Source organism: Macaca fascicularis, chromosome 1 (genome assembly GCF_037993035.2).
Source record: "Macaca fascicularis isolate 582-1 chromosome 1, T2T-MFA8v1.1".
In the NCBI taxonomy this organism is placed as follows: Eukaryota; Metazoa; Chordata; class Mammalia; order Primates; family Cercopithecidae; genus Macaca; species Macaca fascicularis.
This window is the reverse complement of record NC_088375.1, coordinates 17,069,835-17,093,601: the sequence shown is the minus strand read 5'-3', so window position 1 is coordinate 17,093,601 and position 23,767 is coordinate 17,069,835. Positions and strand designations below refer to the sequence as shown.

General features: G+C 41.0%; 1 protein-coding gene across 3 annotated transcripts in view; it reads left to right on the top strand.

Annotated features, from left to right (window-relative positions):
* DISC1 (DISC1 scaffold protein) overlaps positions 1–23,767 on the top strand; it is a 401,778-nt gene that overhangs the window by 362,436 nt on the left and 15,575 nt on the right. The window contains exon 11 of one of the 3 annotated variants that reach the window (XM_065546177.1): positions 8,895–9,171. The exons of the other annotated variants lie outside the window; for them this stretch is intronic. Coding sequence (XP_065402249.1) covers positions 8,895–9,171 — 277 coding nt within the window. The remainder of the gene's footprint in view (positions 1–8,894; positions 9,172–23,767) is intronic. 3 annotated transcript variants of the gene reach the window in all.

Below are 23,767 nucleotides of genomic sequence, written 5' to 3'. Positions count from 1 at the left end.
TCAATAGAGCACATAATACAAGAGGCTATCAAGTAATATTTTCAAAATGTGGAACCATGAATATTAAATAAAACCATTGTTTAAAAGGGACTATGAGACCTGGAAATACATAAAAGATTTATCATGCACAAGCTTCTTGGGAATATTCTTAGAGGAAGTATTTCAAGAAGATGAAAAGTCTAGGAGGATAATATGAGCTGTGTCATGGAGTATGCAAATAAACCTTAGCAAATTTTTTACTGTTGATGAAATAGAGAACTTACAAATCAAACAAACAACAAAAATAAATCTTAATAAAAACCTGGAATTAAAATATAGCCTCAAAATATATATCAATTTATTGCTTCGGGGGTGGGAAGGGGTAGAATGAGAGTGAGGTGAAAATATACTAACGCACTTTTCTTCTTGTTTGGGAGGAAGATGTAAAAATTGAGAAGCTCAGCAAATGTATATGGAAAAACATAAATATGACCTTACAGATACAAAGAAAACTACCAGAAGACAAAAATATAATGTATAATTTTTAGACCAATAGAAGAAGATTTGATCCACTCAATGGAAAGTAGGAAAATATAAAAAGAAAAATTGTTTAAAAAGTAAGGGAGGATTTCTGATCTAGGAAAAAAGGCATGGACCCATTTCTCTCTGCTTCTTCCCACTAAATGCAATTCTAAATCCTGAAAATAATGCAAGAGCTAATTGAATGAGAACTCTAAAAGACCGTGAGAGGACAGTAATCTGCCTTGGGACTGCAGGACTACAGGGAAAACATAGCTTCAGGGCTTCCTGCATACCTACCTCATGAAAAAAGACAACCTAGACCTGGATTCCCTGACCAACCAAGCAGCCAAAGGCAGCTCAGCTAGGTTTATTCCTGCCCTGGATTTGGAGCCCTGCTAACAATAAGCAGCCAGGGGAGTGCTCTCCTTCCCTGCTGGCCTCCAACTGCCTTTCCCTCCCAGAGACACCCGGTTAGCCAGGAGCCCCTGGCAAGAGGGATCCTGCCACAACAGATGCCCAGCCTGGGAAGCATCCTCCTCTCCCCTGCCTGCCCCACCAGGGGCAAGGGGAATTCTGCCATGGTAGGTACCCAGCCAAGGAAGTCTTCTTGTCCTCCGGAGCCTGAGACTTTACACCCCCACCAAGAGACATTCAGTTACCTGACCTGGGGGGAGGCCCCTTCTGCCCCTTCAGCTAGCACCATCAGGGACCAGTGGAAGTTCTCATAGAGCCAGCTGAATCAAGCAGACAAATGACAACAACAACAACAACAAAACAACCAACTCAAAACAAAAACTCAAAGCCAAACAAACAAAAGGAACCACACAGTAATGGCCAGCTAATTTTTGTATTTTTAGTAGAGACGGGGTTTCACCATATTGGTCAGGCTGGTCTCTTAACTCCTGACCTCAGGTGATCCACCTGCCTCGCCCTCCCAAAGTGCTGGGATTACAGGTGTGAACCAACACGCCAGGAAATAATATTTTGAAGTGCAGAAGGTAGAGACTGAAATGGAAGGGAGGCTTATTTGCGTACTTAAAGTAGCAAAATATTGGTGCCAGCTAATGGTGATGCCACCAGCATATTGTAATACACAGAACAATTGTTATGCAAAATATACCAAGAGATATAATCCAATGTATTATAAATAAATTGAGATGAAATGATTTTTGGCAAACGTATAAAAGTAATTCAATGAAGGAACAATAGAATTTTTAACAAATGGAGCTGGAGCTATTGAACATTCATAAGCAAAAAGATGAACTCAAACTAAGTCTCATACTTCTTACAAAAATTAACTTAAAATGGATCAAGGATCTAATTGTAAAATATAAAACTATAAACCTTTTAGGAAAAAAGAGGAGTCAGTCTTTGAGACCTAAGGCAAGGCAAAAATTTCTAAGACTCGATACTAGAAGCACAGTCAAGTAAAAGGAAACATTGATAAACTGAACCTCTTTGAAGTAAAACTTTTGCCCTGTAAAGATTCATGTGAAGAGGATGAAAGGACAAGCTAGAGACTAGGAGACATGTTTGTAACCATATATATCTGACAAATCATTAGTATGTAGAATGTATGAAGTCTCAAAACTCAATACTAAAAAATGTTAATTTGAGTAGAAAAGAGGCAAAAGACATAAAATACACCTCACTGAAGAGGCTATATGGATGGCAAAGAAGCACATGAAAAGACAGTCAACATCATTAGACATGAGGGTAATGGAAATTGAAGCTGCAATGAGATAGCATTGAACACCTCTCAGAGTGGCAAAAACAAACAAACAAACAAAATTGTAACACCAACTACTGGTGAGGCTCCAAGATCACTCATACATTTTTGATAAGAATGCAAATGGTATGGCCACTCTGAAAAACAGTTTGGCAGTTTCTTTCAAAACTAAACATGTAACTATGATACAACCCAGTAATTGTGCTGTTAGACAATTATTTCAGAAAAATGAAAATTTAATTTCACACAAACACCTGTGCACAGATGTTCATAGCATCTTTCATTCATAATATCCCCAGACTATGATTATCCAAAATGTCTATCTGTGGGTGAATGGTTAAACACATTGTGGTACATACATAGCATGGAATACTACTCAGCAGTTAAAAAGGAACAAACAATTGAGATGTGAATCTCCAGGGAGTTATGCTGAGCATACACACACACACACACACACGCCAATTCCTGAAGGTATCTACTTTATGATTCTGTTTATATAACATTTTTGAAATGACAACATTTTAAAAAGGGGTAACAGACTTAGTGGTCTCCAGGGACTAGGGAGGGGAGGCATGGGACATAGGCAGGTGTGGTTATAAAAGGGGACATGCGGATTCTTGTGATAATTGAATTGTTCTGTAGCTTGAATGTGGTAAGGGGTACCTGAACTTACATAAGTGATACGGTTGTATAAAACTATGAAAACACACACACAACGGGAACTCTGACAAAGATTGGTGGATTTTATCAATGTCAATATGCTGGCATGATATTGTACTATTGTTTTGCAAAGTGTTACCATTTTGAAGAACTGGGTAAGGGTACATGAAATCTCTCTATATTCTTTCTTACAATTGTATGTGAATTTAATAAAAAGAAAAAGGAAAATAGAAAAAAGAAAAAAGGGAATTTTTTAATTGAAAAATTGGGCTAAAATCAATGAGAAAACACCAATAATTACACAGTAATTACAATTATTGAGAGTACATGGGTTAAAAACAGCAATCCAAAGATAAATCTTAGAGTGGGTTTTATACAATTCAGCAAATGTTTTGTGTTGAAGTCATTTTAAAAATATGCAAATAGACTGAAAACATAGAATGGTAAAAAGATAAAGTTGAACTAAAAGAGTGTTGGAATAACAATTTTAATATCAGACAAAGTAGACTTTAAGGCTAAAATGTAATATCAACAATGAAAATTGTCATATAAAGAAAAGAAGCAGTTAGAAAATGTAATGATTGGAACCCCTAGGTATCTAACATCATAATCTGAGACTAATAAAACAACCAATAAAATTATGGGAGGAAATAGAAGAATCAAGAATTATAGTTGGAAATTTAAAACACTCATTTCAGAAACTCATAGATGAAGCAAACAACAAGAAAAACAAATACATAAAAATTTTCATAACATAATATGCCTTCACTTTCCTTTCAATGAACACAATGCTCATTCTTTTCGGACACATATGGAAATTTTACAAAAATCAATGAAGTACTAGGTGATAGAAGAACCCTCAGATAATTTTATAGAGTTAATTCTCAACCAGTATGCAATAAAATTAGGTATTAATCTAATTTTAATTAATCTAATTAATCTAATTAATCAGAAAGGGAGGTGAAAAAAATCTCTTCTATTTAGAAACTAAAAAACATATCTATCACTATACAATCCTTGAATTAACAAGGGAACCATTAGGAAAGACAATGAAAAATGCTGTCTGTAAAATCTGCTGGACAATAATGCTGTAAATTCTAAAAAAATATATAATGCTATTACAGAAAAATATTTCAAATTGATAGATTTTGTGATAGGCCCACAATTGTTTGCTAAATTATTTTCCATATTTTTCTGTATGTTACAATGAGCCGAGATCACGCCACTGCACTCCAGCCTGGGCAACAGAGTGAGACTCTGTCTCAAAAAATACATATATATATATATATATATTTAATAATTAAAAATTTAAATAAACATATATTGGACATGGTTAAAGTATTACTCAGACAAAAATTGAGCTTTAAATATGCTTATTATAACATTAAAATATCAAAAGAGGAAAATGTGAGAAAGAAAACAAATGAGTTAAGTGTTTAACAGAAGCTAATAAAAAGTAAGATAATAAATCCAAAGAAATGGGGAAAATGGAAATATAAGATAAGAACAAATCAATGAAATAGTGAAAAATGATTAATATGAAGATTAACAAAGGAAAAATCAGTTCTTTGAAAAGAGTAGTAAGATAGCAAACCTTTGATAAGACTGAATAAGATAAATCAGAAAAAGAATAAGTAAAACACATCCTGAAAAGGAGATCTACAAACAAGTAATTTTTAAAATAGTTTTTAAAAATATGAACAAACATGTAACAATACATTTGGAATTTGTTCAAAAAGGATTAATTTATATAAAGGATATAAAATATTAAAATGGACAGAAGAATAAATGGAAAACTTGAATAGAGTGTAAAAGTTAAAGATATTGAAATGGTAATAAAATATCTCCTCCAACAAAACCCTTGGGAAAAGGATAGGGAACCCAAGAAAGGAATAAATAGAGGCAATGAATATGAAAAGATAATTCACAGAAGAAAATCTGAGTGGCTATGAAATGATCCTAGTGGAGAAATGCAACTTCAAATGAGGTCCTACCTTTTACCTATTAGATTGGCTAAAATTAGGAAAACGAAAAATACCAAAGTGCCCCCAACTAAGGACTGTTGTTTCTAGTGTGGACCAGACCCCATTCCTGCACTGCTGCTCCAGTGCATCTCTCAGAAAATCTGTTCCCTCCCTCCTTCCCTCCCTCCCTCCCTCCCTTCTTTCCTTCCTCCTTTCCTTCCTTCTTTCCTACTTCCCTTCCTTCCTTCCATCCTTCTTTCCTTCCTTCCTTCCTTCTTTCCTCCCTTCCTTCCTACTTCCCTTCTTTCCTTCCATCCTTCTTTCCTTCCATCCTTCTTTCCTTCCTTCCTTCCTTCCTTCCTTCTTTTCTTATTATATTTTCTTTCTCTTTTTGTTATTTTATATTGGCATGGACATAAAATACACACATCATGAATGTACTGCTTGATGATTTTTCACAAAATGAACTCATGGAATCATCACCATCAAGAAATAAAATGCTTCTTGTACATGAGAAGTCCCATTATGCCTCTCCCATTATGAGCCACCATGCCAAGCTTATTTAACTTTTATTTTTGAAGAAAATTCAAAATGATTGCATAGTTCTAGATTGCCAGTTAATTTCTTTCAGCATTTTAAAGATGTTTTATTGTCTCCTAGCTTTCACTGTTTCTGTCATCCATATTTTTGTTCATTTGAAGTTAAGATGCCTTTCTTTTCTCTCACTGCTTTTAAGAGTTTTGTTCTGTCTTTGATGTTTAGAAATTTCATTATGATGGGCCTAGGTGTGTGTTTTCTTTGATCTTTTCCTATTTTGAGTTGTAGTGCTTCTTAAATGTGTGGTGTGATGTTGTTTGTCAACACATGGTATTTTCAGCTGATAATCTCTTCCAATATTACTTCTGCCTAATTCCTTCTTTATCCTTCTGATCTCATCATTTATGGACATGGGCTTTGGGAGAATGTTAATTAATATGTCCAAGAAAATAGGGAACATGATGGAGAATTTTGACAGAGAACTGGAATATATAAAAGAAAATCAAATTAAAAGTAACTGAAACTTAGAACACAATAGTAGATTGAATAGCAGATTCAAGACAGTAGAAGGAAGGGTTATTAAATGGAAGATAGGTCTGTGGAAAATATCTGGCATGAAGCTGTCTGGATGGATGAAAATATATATTTTCATTGAAAATTCCTGATTTTTGGTTTTCCAAAAAAAGTCAAAATTTTTGTCAACATTGAATTTACATCCCTCATAATTTCAGTGTGCCTGAGTTGATGAGTTGATGATGTGCTCCGTATACAGGGATATGCACTCCCAACTAGCCAGAGTCACTCCTTTCTATTATCTTCTACCAATGAGGCTGAATATTAGTTGTCATGGCTTATATCATCCCTTCTCTGCTCCACACATTTACATTGCATGCTGGGCATGCTATGTATTTGAGTTCATGATCCATGTTGAAGATGCCATAAAGATACCCAAAAATGTGAAAGAGACTTGGAACTGGGTAACAGGCAGAGGTTGGAACAGTTTGGAGGACTCAGAAGAAGACAGGAAGATGTGGGAAAGTTTGTAACTTCCTAGAGACTTGTTGAATGGCTTTGACCAAAATGCTGATAGTGATATGGATAATGAAGTCCAGGCTGAAGTAGTATCAGATGGAGATGAGGAACTTGTTGGGAACTGGAGCAATTGTTATGTTTTAGAAAAGAGATGGGCAGCATTTTGCCCCAGCCCTAGAGATCTCTGGAACTTTGAACTTGAGAGAGGTGATTTAGGGTGGAAGAAATTTCTAAGCAGCAAAGCATTCAAGAGGTGACTTGGGTGCTCTTAAAAGAATTCATTTTTATGCTTTCACAAAGAGATGATTTGTAATTGGAACTTATGTTTAAAAGGGAAGCAAGGCATAAAATTTTAGAAAATTCACAGCCTAATGATGCAATAGAAAAGAAAATTCCATTTTCTGAGGAGAAATTCAAGCTGGCTGCAGAAATTTGCATATGTAACAAGCAGCCAAATGTTAATCCCCAAAACAATGAAGAAAATGTCTCCAAGGCATGTCAGAGGTCTTCATGGCAGCCCCTCCCATCACAGGCCTGGTGACCTAGGAGGAAAAAATGGTTTTGTGGACTGGGCCCAGGGCCTTGCAGCTTTGTGAAGTCTCAGGACTTGGTACCCTGTGTCCCAGCCATGGCTAAAAGGGGCCAATGTACAGCTCAGGCTGTTGCTTCAGAGGGTGCAAGCCCCAAGCCTTGGAGGCTTACATGTGGTGTTGGACCTGTGGGTGCACAGAAGTCAAGAATTGAAGTTTGAGGACCTCTGCCTGGATTTCAGAGGATGTACGGAAATGCCTGAATTTCCAGGCAGAAGTTTGCTGCAGGGGTGGAGCACTCATGGAGAACCTCTGTTAGAGCAGTGTGGAAGGGAAATGTGGGGTCAAAGCCCACAGACAGAGTCCCCACTGGGGCACTGCCTAGTGGAGCTGTGAGAAGAAGGCCACCATCCTCCAGACCCCAGAATGGTAGATCCACTGATAGCTTGCACCATGCACCTGGAAAAGCTGCAGACACTCAATGCCAACCTGTGAAAGCAGCCAGGAGGGGGACTTTACCCAGCAAAACCATAGGGGTGGAGCTGTCCAAGACCGTGGGAACCCATTTCTTGCATCAGTATGACCTGGTTGTGAGACATGGAGTCAAAGGAGATCATTTCAGATCTTTAAGATTTGACTGCTTGGATGGAATTTGGAGTTGCATGGGGCCTGTAACCCCTTTGCTTTGGCCAATTTCTCCCATTTGGGATGGAGCATTTATCCAATGCCTGTACCCCCATTGTATCTTGGAAGTAACTAACTTGCTTTTGATTTTACAGGCTCCTAGGTGGAAGAGACTTACCTTGTCTCAGATTAGACTTTGGACTTAGAATTTTGGGCTAATGCTAGAATGAATTAAGACTTTGGGGTACTGTAGGAAAAGCATGATTGGTTTTGAAATTTGAAAGGGACATGAGATTTGAGAGGGGCCGGGGTGAAATGATATTGTTAGGCTTTGTGTCCCCACCCAAATTTCATCTTGAATTGTAATCCCCATAGTCCCCAAATGTCAAGGGAGAGACTAGGTGTAGGTAATTGAATCATGGGGGCAGTTTCCCCAGTGCTGTTCCCAGGATAGTGAGTTCTCATGAGATCTGGTGGTTTTAAAAGGGGCTCTTCCCACTTCGTTCTGCAATTCTCCTTCCTGGCACCATGTGAGGAAGGTGCCTGGCTTCCCCTTCACCTTCTGCCATGATTGTCAGTTTCCTGAGGCCTCCCCAGCCACGCTGAACTGCGAGTCAATTAAACCTCTTTCCTTTATAAATTAACCAGTCTTGGGCAGTTCTTTTTAGCAGAATGAAAACAGACTAACACAAAGAGTCTAGCAATAGAGTGGAGAACAACATAGTTACAAGCCCTGCCCTCAGGTAAAACAAAACAATAATCACATAAATAATTAGAATTGTGATAAATATTCTGAAATAAAAGTAAAAAATGCTAAGAGATCCATCATATTTTCCAGTTGGAAGGCAGGGAATGTTTCTCCCAAAAAGGTTATTTAAGCCGAGTTCTGAAGATAATATGATGTAGTCAGATGAAGGCCTGGGTGTATGTGTGTTGGTGGGGAATGGACGGAGAGAGATGATCTAGCCTGGAAGAGTTGGACAGGTCTGAGGATTCAAAGCAAGACAGTAGGGCTGGAAACACAGATATGAGCAGAAACTGTGTTGTATTGGGCTGCTGAGTCTGGAAAAATACATAGGATTTTGGATGCCTTTGCAGACCAAGCAGCTAAGGACCAATACGTTTCATGGTGACTTGATGGTGTACAAATGTGGTCCCTCTGATACGTCTTCTAGTTGAAGTAATTTATCACTGTGAAATTAAGTCATCAAGTATAAGATGACTGGCTGACTTTTAGCCTGGTAGACAAGCTATTGACCTGGTATGATGAAACATCACTGAGTTTATTTTTATGCCTTTGTTTCCTCTCTGTCTCAGCTGCAAGTGTCCACTGCTTGGGAAAGTGTGGGAAGCTGACTTGGAAGCTTGTCGATTGCTTATGCAGAGCCTACAACTCCAGGAAGCCAGGGGAAGCCTGTCTGTAGAAGATGAGAGGCAGATGGATGCCTTAGAGGGAGCTGTTTGTATAGCTGCTCCTCCCATTACCCCCAGGCTCCACTCCGAGGATAAAAGGAAGACCCCTTTGCAGGCATTGGAAGAATGGAAGGCTCACCTCATCCCCTCTCTGTACTGTGCTGGAGGCGAACAGAAAGAGGTCTGTCCTTTCCACATGGTCTCTAGAGGGGACCCCTATTCTAAGGGGTGCTTTGGGACCAGGCTCCAAATGGGAACAATATATATTGGGAGGGCTTCCCATTGAGCATATAAACTTTTAAAAGTTTCAGTAGCTTCAATATGATTACAAAATAATGTAGAATTTTTGTCAAAGTTTGAAATATAGAAGAGCAAAAAAACCCAACTTTTGGCATATTTAGTTCCATTTTCATTCTAATTTAGTGGCTAGAATTAGAATATGCAGTCTAATATAGAATTACCATATATAGCATACATTATATATGTCATATATAACATAGTTATCATATACACTATAGATTATATATGCCATACATGATATTTGACATATATACTATACATTATATACCATGTATCATATGATATTTAATTATATATTTAGAATCTATATATTACAATATATTATTATTTATTTGAATGAAACATTCAAATATATGTATTTATCCCATTAATTGTTTTTACCAAAACCAGATCGTAATGAATATTTATAATGTTCTTCTTTCATAAACACAACTAAAGTTTGGCCTGAGATATATGTATTAGAAATTAAAATATGGTTTTATTTAACTTTACTTTTCTCTCCCCTCTTTCCTCTCTCCCTTCCCCTTCCTCTTCTCACTTTCCTCCTCCCGCCGTAACAAGAGTCTTTTCCATAAAAAGGCCCTGGGAAGTTTTTCCTGATTTCAGTGCCATGACCTGAGTCTTCAGAGCTCTTTGTTGGCCCAGGTTCCCAGGTGTTCTGAGTGTGAAAAGGAAATAGCATAGAGAGGCTGGAGGAACGTGACACATGGCCTTCAAGTCTCATGGTTGATGTTAGATGTTAGCTGTGCTTCCTCCCTGGGTCTTTGCCAGGACTCACCACTGGTGGGTGAGGAAATTGTTACCTCCCCAGGCCAGCCCTGGCAGCCTCACATCCCTTCTGCAGGACCATGACCTTCAAAGAGCAGACATTTGTGTTCTTAGTCACTGCCTCTGGACTGCTTGGAAAATTGATCCTTGATCCTATATTTGGATTCCATGGTCTTATAAGAAAGCAACCATTGTCACTCTGCATCCTTGCTGGCCCAATCACAGGCTCTACTATAATTTATAGACATCTGACCTCTTTTGTTAACCCAGTTGCTGCAGGTGGAATCCTCCAGCAAAGCCTGGTTTCCAGTGCTCTGGGTAGAGGTGTTGAAAAGTTACCACGTGCTGCAGGTGGATGGTTTGAAAGAATATTCTGGGATGGAGGGAAGTGCCACCTAAGCAAGGGTTTATTCCCGGGTGGAAGAAACTGCAGGCTCCGGAAATGAGTCTTTGAAGGTGTGGCTGGCTTTTCAAAGTGAGCTTCCGGGAGGAGCTCAGTGTGGGGCAGTCAGAAGCCATGCCAGGTATGTGATGGAGTCCATGGGTCATTGATTCTGCTGGAGGCCAGGACTGATTCAGCAGAGATCCCTTACTCCTGTAGGGGAGAAAAATCATTATCTTTCCTTTATGCATCTAAAGGTTCTCAGCTGAGGCCCCTATGCAGACAGAGTAACAAGAGAAAAATGTGCAAATTTGCTTTATATAAAATTTACATGACACAGGAGGCTGCAGAAATGAAGACCCAAAGCAACAGAAACCAGTGTATTTTTATGCTTAAGTTTGAAGAATAGCAGACAGATGTGGAGAAGTATAATTGGACAAAAGGAATAGGATCTAATGGCAATAAACTGCGGGGAGCTTAGCAAGGCCTGTTTGCTCAGATTCTTCACTGCATCCCTGTGTCTTCAGAGATAAGGACACTCCTTTCCTTTGGGTATAGGTTGTACACTTTAAGGATGAGGGTGGTCAGCGATGGTTAGAGGAAGGTCAGAGAATTATCTATGGCCTGCTTCAGGAGAGAATGGCTGTAGAAGGTCAGAGAGACTCCTGCTTCTGCTGTTCCTCAAATGCCAAGGTGCCATATTTTGGGGTAGTGCATTCTGAACCCCATCACTCTCTTCCTCCCTCTCTCCCCGCTTCTCCGCCCTTCCCACTGAGCCCTGAGCCCTCTAGGCTCTCTGAGGACAGACTTTCCCAGGCATAGGAGGATTCATTTTCCTGCATAAGATTATAAGCACCTGTCAATTTCACTATCTGGCTATAAGAACACAGAGCTATATTTGTTGAAAAATAGGAAGCTTGGGGTCAAGGATGAATAAAGAGTGGAACCTTATCCTAGGTCCTGTGGTGGCTGCTGTTTGGGTGCTCCAGGGGTCCCCCAGAAAGCCTCCCAGATCCTCTCCACCAACTGAAATGCTGAGGATGTCCTATATTTATTTGTTGCCGTCTTAGGGGAGAGTGGGTGCTTTAGAGGGGACCTTATAGCTTTTGCTGGCTTTCGCTATCATTTCCCTGTGCCCGTATCGCAGTGGTGGGTTTTTGTTCACAGAGAGGGCAGCCGTTCTTTGAATTCATGAGTGCCATGGATTTTAAGATGATGTTTTCTGAGAAGGGCAAAATTATGGGGTCACAAAAGAGATCAGCTGTTGCTGGGAAAGGGGAAGGGACTCATTCCAAGAGCAACAGGAAGGAATTTGGGGTATGGAAGTTGGGGGCGGGATGATAGATGTATTCTCTCTCTTGATTGTGGTGGTAGTTATGTGAGTATGCATATGTCTAAATCCATAACTTTACATCAGAAAGAGTGAATTTTACTGTGTATGACTTTACAACAGTGATTTAAAAACATTTTTTTAAATGTCTACCTATTTTAAAACTGGGCTATAGATGTTTGAGTCAGTGCTTTTGTCTCAGGACTGTCAAAAGGCAGTTTGGCCTGCCAGAAAGAGCACAGGGCTTGAGTCTGAGTCTGCTGTAATCCTCAGTTAGGCCTCTTACAGGCTGCATCTCCACATCTGTTAAGAAGAACACCACCACGACATGAGAGGATAATGAAAACTATCTCATGAAGCTGTGATGAAGATTTAAATAAAAGGATGCATCTCCAAGTGAGAGATGCGTACATAGTAGAGGCTAATTTGTGTTAACTTTTGTTCCTATCACTCTTTCTGGCAGTCACAAGCATCTCTAAAATGCTTGTTGTACGCCTAATGCTAGCAACAACTATTTGTTTGGAAGAGGGTGTTGCATGACTCAGTCTCCAGGCTTAACTTTCCCTTTTGCCTGAGGAGTTTGGGGGTGCCTGAGATTTTTAAATTTTCCTTTACATGTGTAATATACTCACTTTTTGTCAAAAAGTAGACATGAGCAATGAGTTAGTGGAAGAGACCCAGGCAGAGAAAGGTTTCACGAAGGAAAGATCTCGTTTGTATTTGGGTCCGGGATTTTAGACTATGGAAGGTACACGGAAATGATAACAAGGGTCTCATGAGGAAGGTGCTTTTGTTTTCCTGCCTGTGTTTTGCAGGGAGCCATTGAAGTCTGGGTACTTTGCATTTATCCTGTGGCTAAAATGTCTATTTGCTTGCAGGTCTGGTTTGGTTTTGCTTTGGAACTCCCTGCTGGGTCTGAGCATCCTATACTGGTTTCTCTACTGAAGCTTGATGCCCTGAAGGCAGTCAATTTCCTTTTGACCCAAATCTTCCATGAAAAATTACTGACTTCCTACAGAGGTCCATGGGGAGAGGAGTTTTCAAAGCCTTTTCCGTGCTTATCTGGCCAACGTGGTGATGTGCATTCTCGTGATAATTTGTTATCACAAGGACTTTGTCGTTAATTAACACCTTCTCTGTGCCTACGGTCCTTGCCAGGCTGCTGAGCACCATTCCCCCATTTTACAGCTCGGCCCATTAAGGCAAAGCAATTTGCTTTGGATTTTGTTACAGAGGAAGTCAGCAACAGGGCTCTGTGCCAAACTCAGCATGAACTTCCTCGAATTGTAAGAGCCCTTTTCTTTTCCAGTTTCATTGACAGCTCTCCTCCAAGCCTGTCTAAGGACTCTGGAAACTATCAGCTGCTATTGGCCCTGGTTCATAGATGTTACAGAAATTGTATGGGGGCCAGACAGGAGCCAGGGAAATCGTGAGCCAGGCTTCCTCCGCTGTGAAGTGGCTCTTTTGTACTGGCTGTTCTGGCCATAATACCTGCGTAATTTTTTTCTTTCCTGTCTGCAACCTAGCCTGCGGGGTGCTTTCTGTTTCCACTCCTCTTCCTACATAATGGGCTCCCTGGACAGTATCGCTCCCCCAGACTTCTCATCCCAGCTGCTTCCTTTCTGAGCCAGTAGCTCTCACTAAAGAGGCCAAAAGAGGACGTGGCAATGTTGAGTCATCGCGTGCAGTATGTGAGTAGCCAGTGTGTGAACACGGCTGCAACGAAAGGAATTAGCAGTAAGACACAACACAACCGTGTAGCCTCATCTGTTCAGATTGAGGTCTTCAAAAAGCATTGTAAGTTTAGGGGTGGAAAGGTGTGATACCTTTCCTCAGCCATCATAAGGGCTAACACTCCTATAACAAACACAAGTTAACAAGAGAAAAACATAACATATTAATTTAATCAGTTTTACATGACACAGGAGGCTTCAGAAATGAAGACTCAAAGACCCGGGGAAAACTACTTTTATGCTCAGGTGTAATGAAGAATAGTTAGCTATGAAGGAATGTGATTGGACAAAATGGGTGTAATCTAATGGTTATAGCCTGGGGGGTGAGTGGACCAGCAAGTCCTATCTGTTCAGATTCTTCTTGGACACTCTGTGTAGTATTTATTCCTCTTGGCTATGGGGCAGGACTTCTCTGGATGGAGGGTCTTCAAGGGAGAAGGAAGAGAGTGACCTTTCTAGGTTTTATGGTTGCTCTGGGGGAGAGGAGTCCTAGTTTCTAAGACTGGCTTTGAGGAAGAGGAATTCCGGTTTCTGTGGCTTGCATCCAGGGAGAAAAAGGAGTGTGAGAGAGGAGGGCAGGAGAAGGTCAGAGAGACCTTGCTTCTGAGCCTTCCAGTCTCCTTTGGTTCAAAGTACTCAGCATAGCACAGTGTCACACTTTGGGGTATCATACTGGGAGCAACAACATAAGTATCTCCATTCCTTTTTACTCAATTTCACATGAAAAAAAGGCTGGAAAAGGTGATCCACAATGAAGATGTTTGTCCTCCTTGTCTTAAACTGATTTCTGTATCTAGAAATGTCTCTATTGGGCAAAAGTGCTTCCTCTTCATCCATAATGGGTCCAGATCTGAGTCTTTCTTTTCTCTGACACTTACTGGCCCTGGGACAGCTGGAAACTCACTTTGACTCTCCAGGGAGCATATCCCCAACTACGTGATCTCTTGATACCTCTCCCACTTTTGAAAAGAACTGACAAGGGAAAAATGTTCACTTACCCATCAGCTGGTTTTGCTCTTTTTGTTTAATGTCTTTGGGCAGAAAGCAAAAAGCTAGGGCATGAAGAAAAGTTCTGTCTCCACTACATTTTGAAGTTTTGCAAACTCAGCCATCTTTCCCAAGAGTAGAGCAGTAGAAGCAACCAGGATGCAACCAGGGTTGGTAATTGGTTGGTTAATTAAAAAGTCAGAAAAGGCAGAGAATCATAAAGGATGACACGTGTGTATTTTCAACCTTTTTGTTTCTAGCTGAAAACGTGCCCTCTTATTTGCTGTTCATTCGATATAGGACCAAGGATTTCTGTTTGTAGAGCCTGCTGATTGGCTTTTCACATGACCCTTCTTGTGTAAACCTCACCTATCATGCATCATTAACAGTTTCCATTTTTGGTGTCTTTAAAGTGGACTGTAAATTTTTTTTTTTTTTTTTTGAGACGGAGTCTCGCTCTGTCACCCAGGCTGGAGTGCAGTGGCTGGATCTCAACTCACTGCAAGCTCCGCCTCCCGGGTTCATGCCATTCTCCTGCCTCAGCCTCCAGAGCAGCTGGGACTACAGGCGCCTGCCACCTCGCCCGGCTAGTTTTTTTGTATTTTTTTTTTAGTAGAGACGGGGTTTCACCGTGTTCGCCAGGATGGTCTCGATCTCCTGACCTCGTGATCCGCCCGTCTCGGCCTCCCAAAGTCCTGAGATTACAGGCTTGAGCCACCGCGCCCGGCCTGGACTGTAAATTTTAAGAGCACTTGGAAAACAATTCTCAGCCTCTTCCTCTCTCTTAAATGTTATTGAGTCTTTCCAAGGTTTCCAACTTGCTTTTCATGGAGACAAGCACTTTTTTTTCACACTAATATATCATTGCTCTCCATAGTATTTATTTAGATCGCATAATTAGGATTTTTAAATACAACTGGCCTACAGAAGTTAAGAAACAAATGCAACTTGACCAATAGAAACAGAAGTGCGCAAGCTTACCAGGGCCCTGCCCCTGGCCTGGCCTTGGCCACTGAATTTGAGAGAGAAAGCAGAGCCCAGGGACAAGCTGGCAGGTGGATAAGAGAGGTGTTTCTTCTGTTCAGTGAGCTGGCTCCTGCTGGTTTTCTCAGTTAATTACTGTCATCAGCTTCTCAGCCTCCTTCACCCGCCCAAGGGAAGGAAGGGGACTCCTCTGATCTGCTGGCTTCTCCTTCTTTCGGAACATGGTGGAACCTTGCTCCATGCTCCGGGGCCTCACGGTGGCCCTTTTTCCACTAATTAAAAATAGTTCAGCACTTCTGAGGAAAACAACCTCAGGGCTCTTGGTGACGCCGTTCACCTTGGAAATTCCTTGTCATTCACTGATGCAGACTGAGGGATCGATAGCGGGATGGCCTCTGCCTGAATGGCAAGGACTCATTTTTGGCATTTGTAACAGAGGAAGTGTTATCCAATGAATCCTCAGTGGTGTCCTGGGAGTAGCTGAGAAGTTTTGTAATGTGGAAAATGAAATAGTTTCCTGTCCCCTCATCATAGCTACAGTGCATTTGATTTCCCCACCACTTGGCAGCCAGGGCAGTTAAAGTCAGGAGCTTCTGGACCCCTACAAGCTGGTCGTGAGCTATTCCTGCCCTTCCTAGCTAGCAGCAGGCAGGAGATGAGGACTGGGGTTCCAGGAAACGCCTGTGTGAAATTTTCTTACCTCTGCCCAAGACTTGCTGCACTGCCTTTTTCAGTGCATAATTTAACGTTTTCCGTTCTGTCTATGCTGGTGTTTCTGCTTTGCCAGCCACTGGTTGTTCCACACCCCCTCCTCCACCGGGCCCCCAGGTATTTCCTGGAACCGTTGATTAGGGCAGAGCAGATCTTATTTTGCTGATATGATTAGGAACCTCAGGCCAACAAGCTTGGGTAACAGTGAGAGAAAAGAAGAGTGGTCCTTTGCTCTTTTTGTCTGAGTGCCTTTTGAGAGAAAGAGTAGATACCACCAACCAGAGCATCCCTATCTATTTCCAGCAAACTACAGAGGTGCCTGAGAAGGTGCCTCTCGGGCACCTCTGAGCACCTCGGGCACCACCTTCTTTAGGGTGGGAAGCAAGCTCTCCCTTGGAAGGGGTAACATCCAGAACCAGGATTAAATGCTGACATTTAAAAACAGTAACTATGGGAGTATCATACTTAAACAGTTTACAAAAAAACACTAAGTTCAAATTTGTTTTACTATAAAGTGAACCTGGATGGAGTTTGGGATTTGATTCTGTCTTCACAGTTTCCTTTTACAGTCCAATATTTCTTAGCTCAAAGAACACATTCCCTTAAAAGGAATCCCTCAAATCACTTTTCATTTTTGTTTTCTTATGCAAAAGGGCCTTAGGGTTGGATGTCCCTATCCCCAGAATCTGAATCCTTCTCTTAAATGGGGTGTATCTAGGTACCAGCCTATGCCATGAATCTCATTTTGGATTCAAATGGATTATTTTCTTAGAGGGTTCTAATGAAGTTTGGTTTTATTCAGATTTGACGATCAAGCCCAGTGTGCTTAAAGAAAAGCAGTTCACATCCTCTTGCATGATCGTGTAATATAAACTGGAGCTTTTCAAAGGTTTCCCTTCAACTAAACTAGAAACCACAGGCCAATTAACATATGCCAATTAGCAAGCAATTTCTTCTTCTAACAATTTGTTTCGTTCTGTTAATTACTTTTATTTAGAGCCTGTTTCTCCGAGCCACCTTCAAAACAAGCATGCAGATACTTGAAGCCAATTCATTGTTTGCTTTGACCTAAAGAGGTCTAAATATTTCAGATGCTTTCTTTACCACTGATGACATCTGGATGCTTTTAAAAGAAATACGCAGTTACTCAGAGTAACCGTATAATTTGAATATTTGGATGAATACTCGTATCAGAGTAATAAAGATATACGCTTAGTGTCTCAATTTTGCCTCTCTGCTTATTGGCATTTACACGACTGTAGAACTCGGCATTTATATGAAAAGGCAAACACCATAAAATCTATGTCAAATACATGTGAAATATATTCTTTGTGTTGTCGGCAGGCATTTGTTTGAAGTAAATATTCTTTATCTAGATAGTATTTTAAAAAGAAAGAGAAAACCATATTGCATTCCTGGAATGTATTTGCCAAGCATATATTTTGGAAAACAGCCCAAAGGAACATATTTAAGATAGTGATTTTAATACTACACTAAGGAAATGGTTTGATGCATCAGCTAAGCTCACGGATGGTGGTAATCACATCGGGTTTACCTCAAGCCAGAGGAGAACGAGTGAGACTTCACGCTGTAACAACCATTATGAGGCTCAAGTAGCATTTTTGGCTTGTAAGCATGTGTGTGTGCTGTGTTCAATTTTACGTTTTTAAAATTTTAAAAAAACTTAAATACTGCTATAGCTCCAAAATATGTAAAATATGTAAACAGTTGGCTTGAAGGCCATAAAGGAACACCTGTCCTTTTTGTGCGTGTGTTTGTCTTACTGTGTAGCCTGTGACTTGCACTGCAGGAATTAAATATTTTTGTGGATTGGCAAATATACTTTTGTGGATAGGTATTGCTGATGTCTTATTACACAGCCAAGGGAAATAAGGATCTGGGTAAGCAGTTGAGTCACAGCAAAGAGTACCATATCCAAGGTGGAGGTTCATGCTAGAGTTACAGGTACTAACCCCTCCCCCGCACCACTGATCCCTAGCAAGGGTAGAAGTAACTGATGACTTCTCAGCACAGCCCCCAGCACAATGTCTGAAAGAGAGACCTGAAGGGTAACTGCCTGCTTTCTCAGATTAATCTTGGAATCCTAGCAGTACTTCTTACTTCAGTTTTGAGATTTTTCTTATTCTATTTCTTGACACTCTTTCAGACTTCACATAGCCCCTCCCTTTAGAATAACTCTTGACAGCATCTTAAGAAATAGACTATTTAAATCATCTTGATCCAGTGACTCAACCCAAGGTGTAGTCCGTCTGCTCAAATTTGTGGCAAATCTCCACTGATGATAAGATTTCTGCAAATGTATGCTCTATTAGGTGTGGAAGCTTTTCCTAAGTAGAGTTGGCAGCCACAGTAATACCCGCCTACCTAGCAATTTAATGTAAACAGTTACCTCTTCCAAAGGTATTTTCTATTCAGAATAGAAATAATAAATATGATTTCCTCATCACTCTAGATACAGCCTGATGAGCTATTGTTTCCAGATACTTTCTCGTATCAAAACAACCATTATTATTTAGTAATATATTCCCTACACTTTGAATATAAGCTCCAGTTCTAAAATTTTAAATGTTGGTATCTTCCAAATGTCACAGGGAAAGACTTAAGCCTTGTTATGGGAACTATAACTAAGTAAAAATGTCCTTGGAGACCCTGGTCATGGAATTTGTGGCTGTTCTTCTCACTGGGGCATGTGGTTTAGACATCTGCTCAGGCTAGCAACTGAATGCTTTTCTGCGTATACACTTTTATAGAAAAATGTTTTTTGAAAGTCACTTTAATGGGAAAATCCTGCCTAACAAAGGAAATCCCATTTTCTGTTTTTAAATCACACTCCCTGAGTTGGATGAGCAGGACAGAAATTTGACATCAGCTCTAATTCAACACAGCTGAAAATTTCTGCCCAAACATTCCCGCCTATGGGTTTTGATCATGAGGTGAGTTAAGCAAATTATATTTGAAATATTGCCTGACTGAGTCGGTGCTACTGAATCATTCCCGTGTGGAGGGACAGCAGGGAAGACGGTAGGGCTTTCATGGAGGCCAATAAAAGCCATGTGTGTACAGCAGTACTGTGGAGGACCCCAGGACCCCATGGCTGTCCCTGTGGCAAGAAAATTAACCCAGGCTGTTCTTGGTTGCACGGAGGCAAAGGCATGTGTTCAGCATCCAGAAAGATTCTTCTTGTTGGTTTGCCTTCCTGGCTCTTTATACTTGGGTGAAATGATCTCTTGGAAGTGTAGTCTGAAAACCAGCACAGCTTCTTCCAAGTTCTCATAAGATACAGGAGTCTCCATTCATTGCTGCAACAAGCATTACTGGGCACCTTTTATGAGCAAGGTAGGACGATAGAGGCAGGGGCGGGACATCATTCTGTCATCATCTGGTGAGGAAGACAGGCGGTTACACACGCAGGGAGGAACTCCTCTTACCCAGAGGCAGGCAGGGTTGGAGAATCGGGATTGAAGTGTTCCTGGAAGAAGTGGAATCTGCAGGGTTTTGAAGAGAGGGGGTGTTAGGTGTAGCAGTCAGACCATTTACCTGTTGTAGCTGCTTTTCATTCTGACCCGCAGGGAAAACAATTATTCCCAGGGCTAAATGATGGGATGGATGTTCAGAAAGGAAAAAATATAATAATTTGAATTGCTGAAAGGACCGCCTGACAAGACAAATTACTGGAGCGTCTTCAAAGACATTTTGAACTGCCAAGCAACCTGTATTTTAAATGATCCATTCAGAATTGCAAATCCTACAAAACTCCATTTCGGCTAGGAATCCCGGTGGCTTTGTAGTGGGTGGCATTTTTAATTATCAAGTATCAGTCATGCAGGCTTTCTCTTTTTTGGTCACATTTAATTTAAAACACAAATGGGAGCAAAAGTTACAAATTGCACACAGAGAGACACTCGGTGTGTGAAGTTGTGGACATGGTTCAGACTATGTTTATTTGGAATCTACAGAGTTGATGGGAGAGATGGGACCAGATACTCATGTTCTTATTAGGAAAGGAGACATTCTCGCCGCCTTTCCCATGTGCCCACTTGCTTTTCTCTGCTTCCAGCCTGGTATTTTATGGACTTGTGAATGGGGGGTCCTTGCATCCCATCATTGCATCCCAGGTTGTCATGGCCGTCATCACTGTCACCTCCACTCAGTATGCCTCTGTGTCCTGGAGGGAGCATATCCCTTTAATAAGACTGAATGCTCCAGGAATTGAGACTTTGCAGAGTTCTGAGGGTAGAAGGGAAGAGAACACCATGTCTTCAGGCGCTCGCTGTTTGCTTCTCTGATTTCTTTCCATCACCACTTTGTCCAAGTTACATGCCTCTTTGGCTGGGTGCAGTGGCTCACGCCTGTAATCCCAGCACTTGGGGAGGCCAAGGCAGGCAGATCACCTGAGGTTGGGAGTTCGAGACCAGCCTGACCAACATGGAGAAATCCCACCTCTACTAAAAATACAAAAATTAGCCTGGCATGGAGTCACATGCCTGTAATCCCAGCTACTTGGGAGGCTGAGGCAGGAGAATCGCTTGAACCCAGGAGGTGGAGGTTGCAGTGAGCCGAGACTGCACCATTGCACTCCAGCCTGGGCAACAAGAGCGAAACTCTGTCTCAAAAAAAATAAAAATAAATAAAAATTAAAGGACTCTTCGAGCCTCTTGTGTGTAAAAGAAAGAATTGAATCTTGAGGATGGTTCCTAAGACCCCTACCAAATCCAGCAGCACTCTCTGCTTCTAGGTATTAACATTCTCAGGGAAGGTTTCCGACATGCTTAGTAGCCGTGAAGGAGGCAGAGCTTTGTAAATGCATTTGCTGTCCTGGGAAACAAGATGGTGTTAAGATAAGGAAGTTCCATTTCTCTTGCAGTTATAACCCAAGGCAGAGCCTCCTGATTAATACACCTGGCTTACAACTCACTATTTTGGCTTAAACAGAAATGGCAGTGCTTCCAAAGCTTTCACTAAGGATACCTTCTTTGAAAAAAAGTTTCTTTTCTTTTAAAACAAGCAAACAAACTCTCTTCAACAGCTCCCGTTATTTATTTATTTATTTAGCTTTCTACGAAGGCTTAACAAATAAAACAGATAAAATTAGAAATTGGGGTAGGGTTGACAATAAAAACCCTTTTCCTCCTACCAGGGGATCTCTGCAGAATAAGGCCTAAAGCCCATTGGTTTGAGAGAACATACTCCAGCAGGTACTTTCAAAGCAGGGGAAAAACTAGAAGTGGTGTAATACGCTCGATGCTTCCTGCAGAGACTATGCCGTCTTGTGTGACCGTAACATATAAACATCACGTACCAGGAGGACATGATTATTTAAATAGACAGCAATGTTGTCCTTCAGTCTAGGCAGTGGGTGTGTCCCAAGGCCAGTGTGAGGGCCCAGGAGACAGGAATCTGTATGTTTCTTACCTTTCTGCCTCTCATGATGTGAGCACCTTGCTCTGCTAAGTGTCCACTGAAGAAAGAGCCACTTCTCCTAAAGCTGGAAGAAAGTGAGGCCCTGTGGGTTGTAATCAGATATGTTGGACTTACTGTGGTATATCTTCCTGAGGAATTTTCTAGGAAATTTTGACTATACTTGGTGCATACACACACACACACACACACACACACCCCTCAGAAAATGTGCCTGTACTGTTCAATAACTTACGTATTAAACTAGGAGCCAGGGATCTGGGATCACTGACCAGTGGCGGTGGCCACTCGTAATGTCTTTGTTGCACTTCCCAGCCTCATGGCCATAGTGCCCTGCGTGGGTAGGAGCTCCCCTCCCTGAGAGGTATTAGCACTTTAGTGAGCTCCAAAAGTCTCGTCAGTTAGCTCCCTAACTAGGTACCAGTGGAGATGCACTTCTTGCTAGCATTTTGCAATAGTTTTATCTACTCATGTGAGGTTCTGTGTAGGGACAACCCATGTAAGCCCACTGTTTTAGCTACTATGGCTGCATCAAAATCACCACAAACTTAGTGATTTAAAGGAACTATTTAGGATATTTGTGGATCTGTAGATCAGAAGTTGGGGTGGGGCACAGTGAGGAGGGTGTCTCTGCTCCACAATGTCTGGGTGTTAGCTGAATGACTTGAAGACAGGGGCTGGGACCATCTGAAGGTTCGGTCCTTCCCAAGTCTGGCTGTTGACTAGGGCTTTAGCTGAGGCTCTCATCCAGATGTCTATAAACAGCCCGTCCATAGCTTGGGCTTCCTCACAACATGGAGGCTGGGTTCCAGGGTGGGTGATCTAAAAAGACATGTCACCTTTTATGACCTGACTTTGCAAGTCAGGCAGTGTCACCTTCACTATGTTCTATACATTGAAGGAATTTCAAGGGCCATCCAGGTTTAATAGGAGAAGTAATAAACTCTGTTTCTTGATGGTGGAGAGGCAATGTTCCAGAAAAGTGTGTTGCTATGACCACAGCTACACTGCCATACCTGGGCATGGTATGGAAATGGCCAAGGAAGTTTTGCCTAGTCCCTGATTTATGGGCTAGTAGGCAGGACCTGGGTAACTTTGCACAGCTGATACCCATGGTTCTTTTTTTCTTTCTTTCTTTCTTTTTTTTTTTTTTTTTTTTTTTTGAGGTGGAGTCTCCTCTGTTGCTAGGCCAGAGTGCAGTGGTGCGATCTTGGCTCACTGCAACCTCCGCCTCCTGGGTTGAAGCAATTTTCCTACCTCAGCCTTCTGAGTAGCCGGGACTACAGGTGTGAGCCACCACACCCAGCTAATTTTTGTATTATTAGCAGAGACAGGGTTTCACCGTGTTGGCCAGGATGGTCTCTCTTGACCTTGTGATCCGCCTGCCTCGGCCTCCCAAAGTGCTGGGATTACAAGCATGAGCCACCACACCCAGCCGATACCCATAGTTCTGATCCCACACTGCTCTCTCTGGACAGACAGATTTCTTTGGACAGAACAGAATTTTTCATCAGATTGATAGAAACATATTAATCTACTCTCTCATCAGCTGTCAATTGTCAGTTTAGGTCTAAACTAATTCTATTCCCAAGATTTCAAGTGAGAGCCTTATAGTAAAGTAATACATCTCTTAAGTCATATCCACCTGGTTCACATTCAATATCCTCTCAGTTCAGAATCACAAGCTGTCAGACCAACAAGTAGTGGCTGCTGCACAAGCCTGAGAGAGATCCTGTAACTGCCTTGGAAAACCAGCCCCACAAAAGAATGCCAGTCAGATCTTCTGTTAGCTAACAAGGTGACTTGAGTTCTGTGAATTGTTCCCTTATGCTATATTCTTTGTTTTTTAATCTCTAAAAAACTAAAAAAAAATTCAGGTAAATTTCTTCCTTTTTCGTTATGGTTCGAATTAGGGTTTTTGGTAACTTTTTTCCAAATTTTAGAAATGTTAAAGGTTCAGGCAAGTATAAAGAAGAAAATAAAAATTTCCTGTAATACTGCCCCACAAAATAATAATTATAAATATTTTAATGCTTTGCCTATTTGAGTTATTTCATCATCATTAAATGCTCTTTTATTAAAAATGACTTTAGTGGCTAAATTCAAATCTAATATACCAGAACTTATTTTAACTATTCCCTTT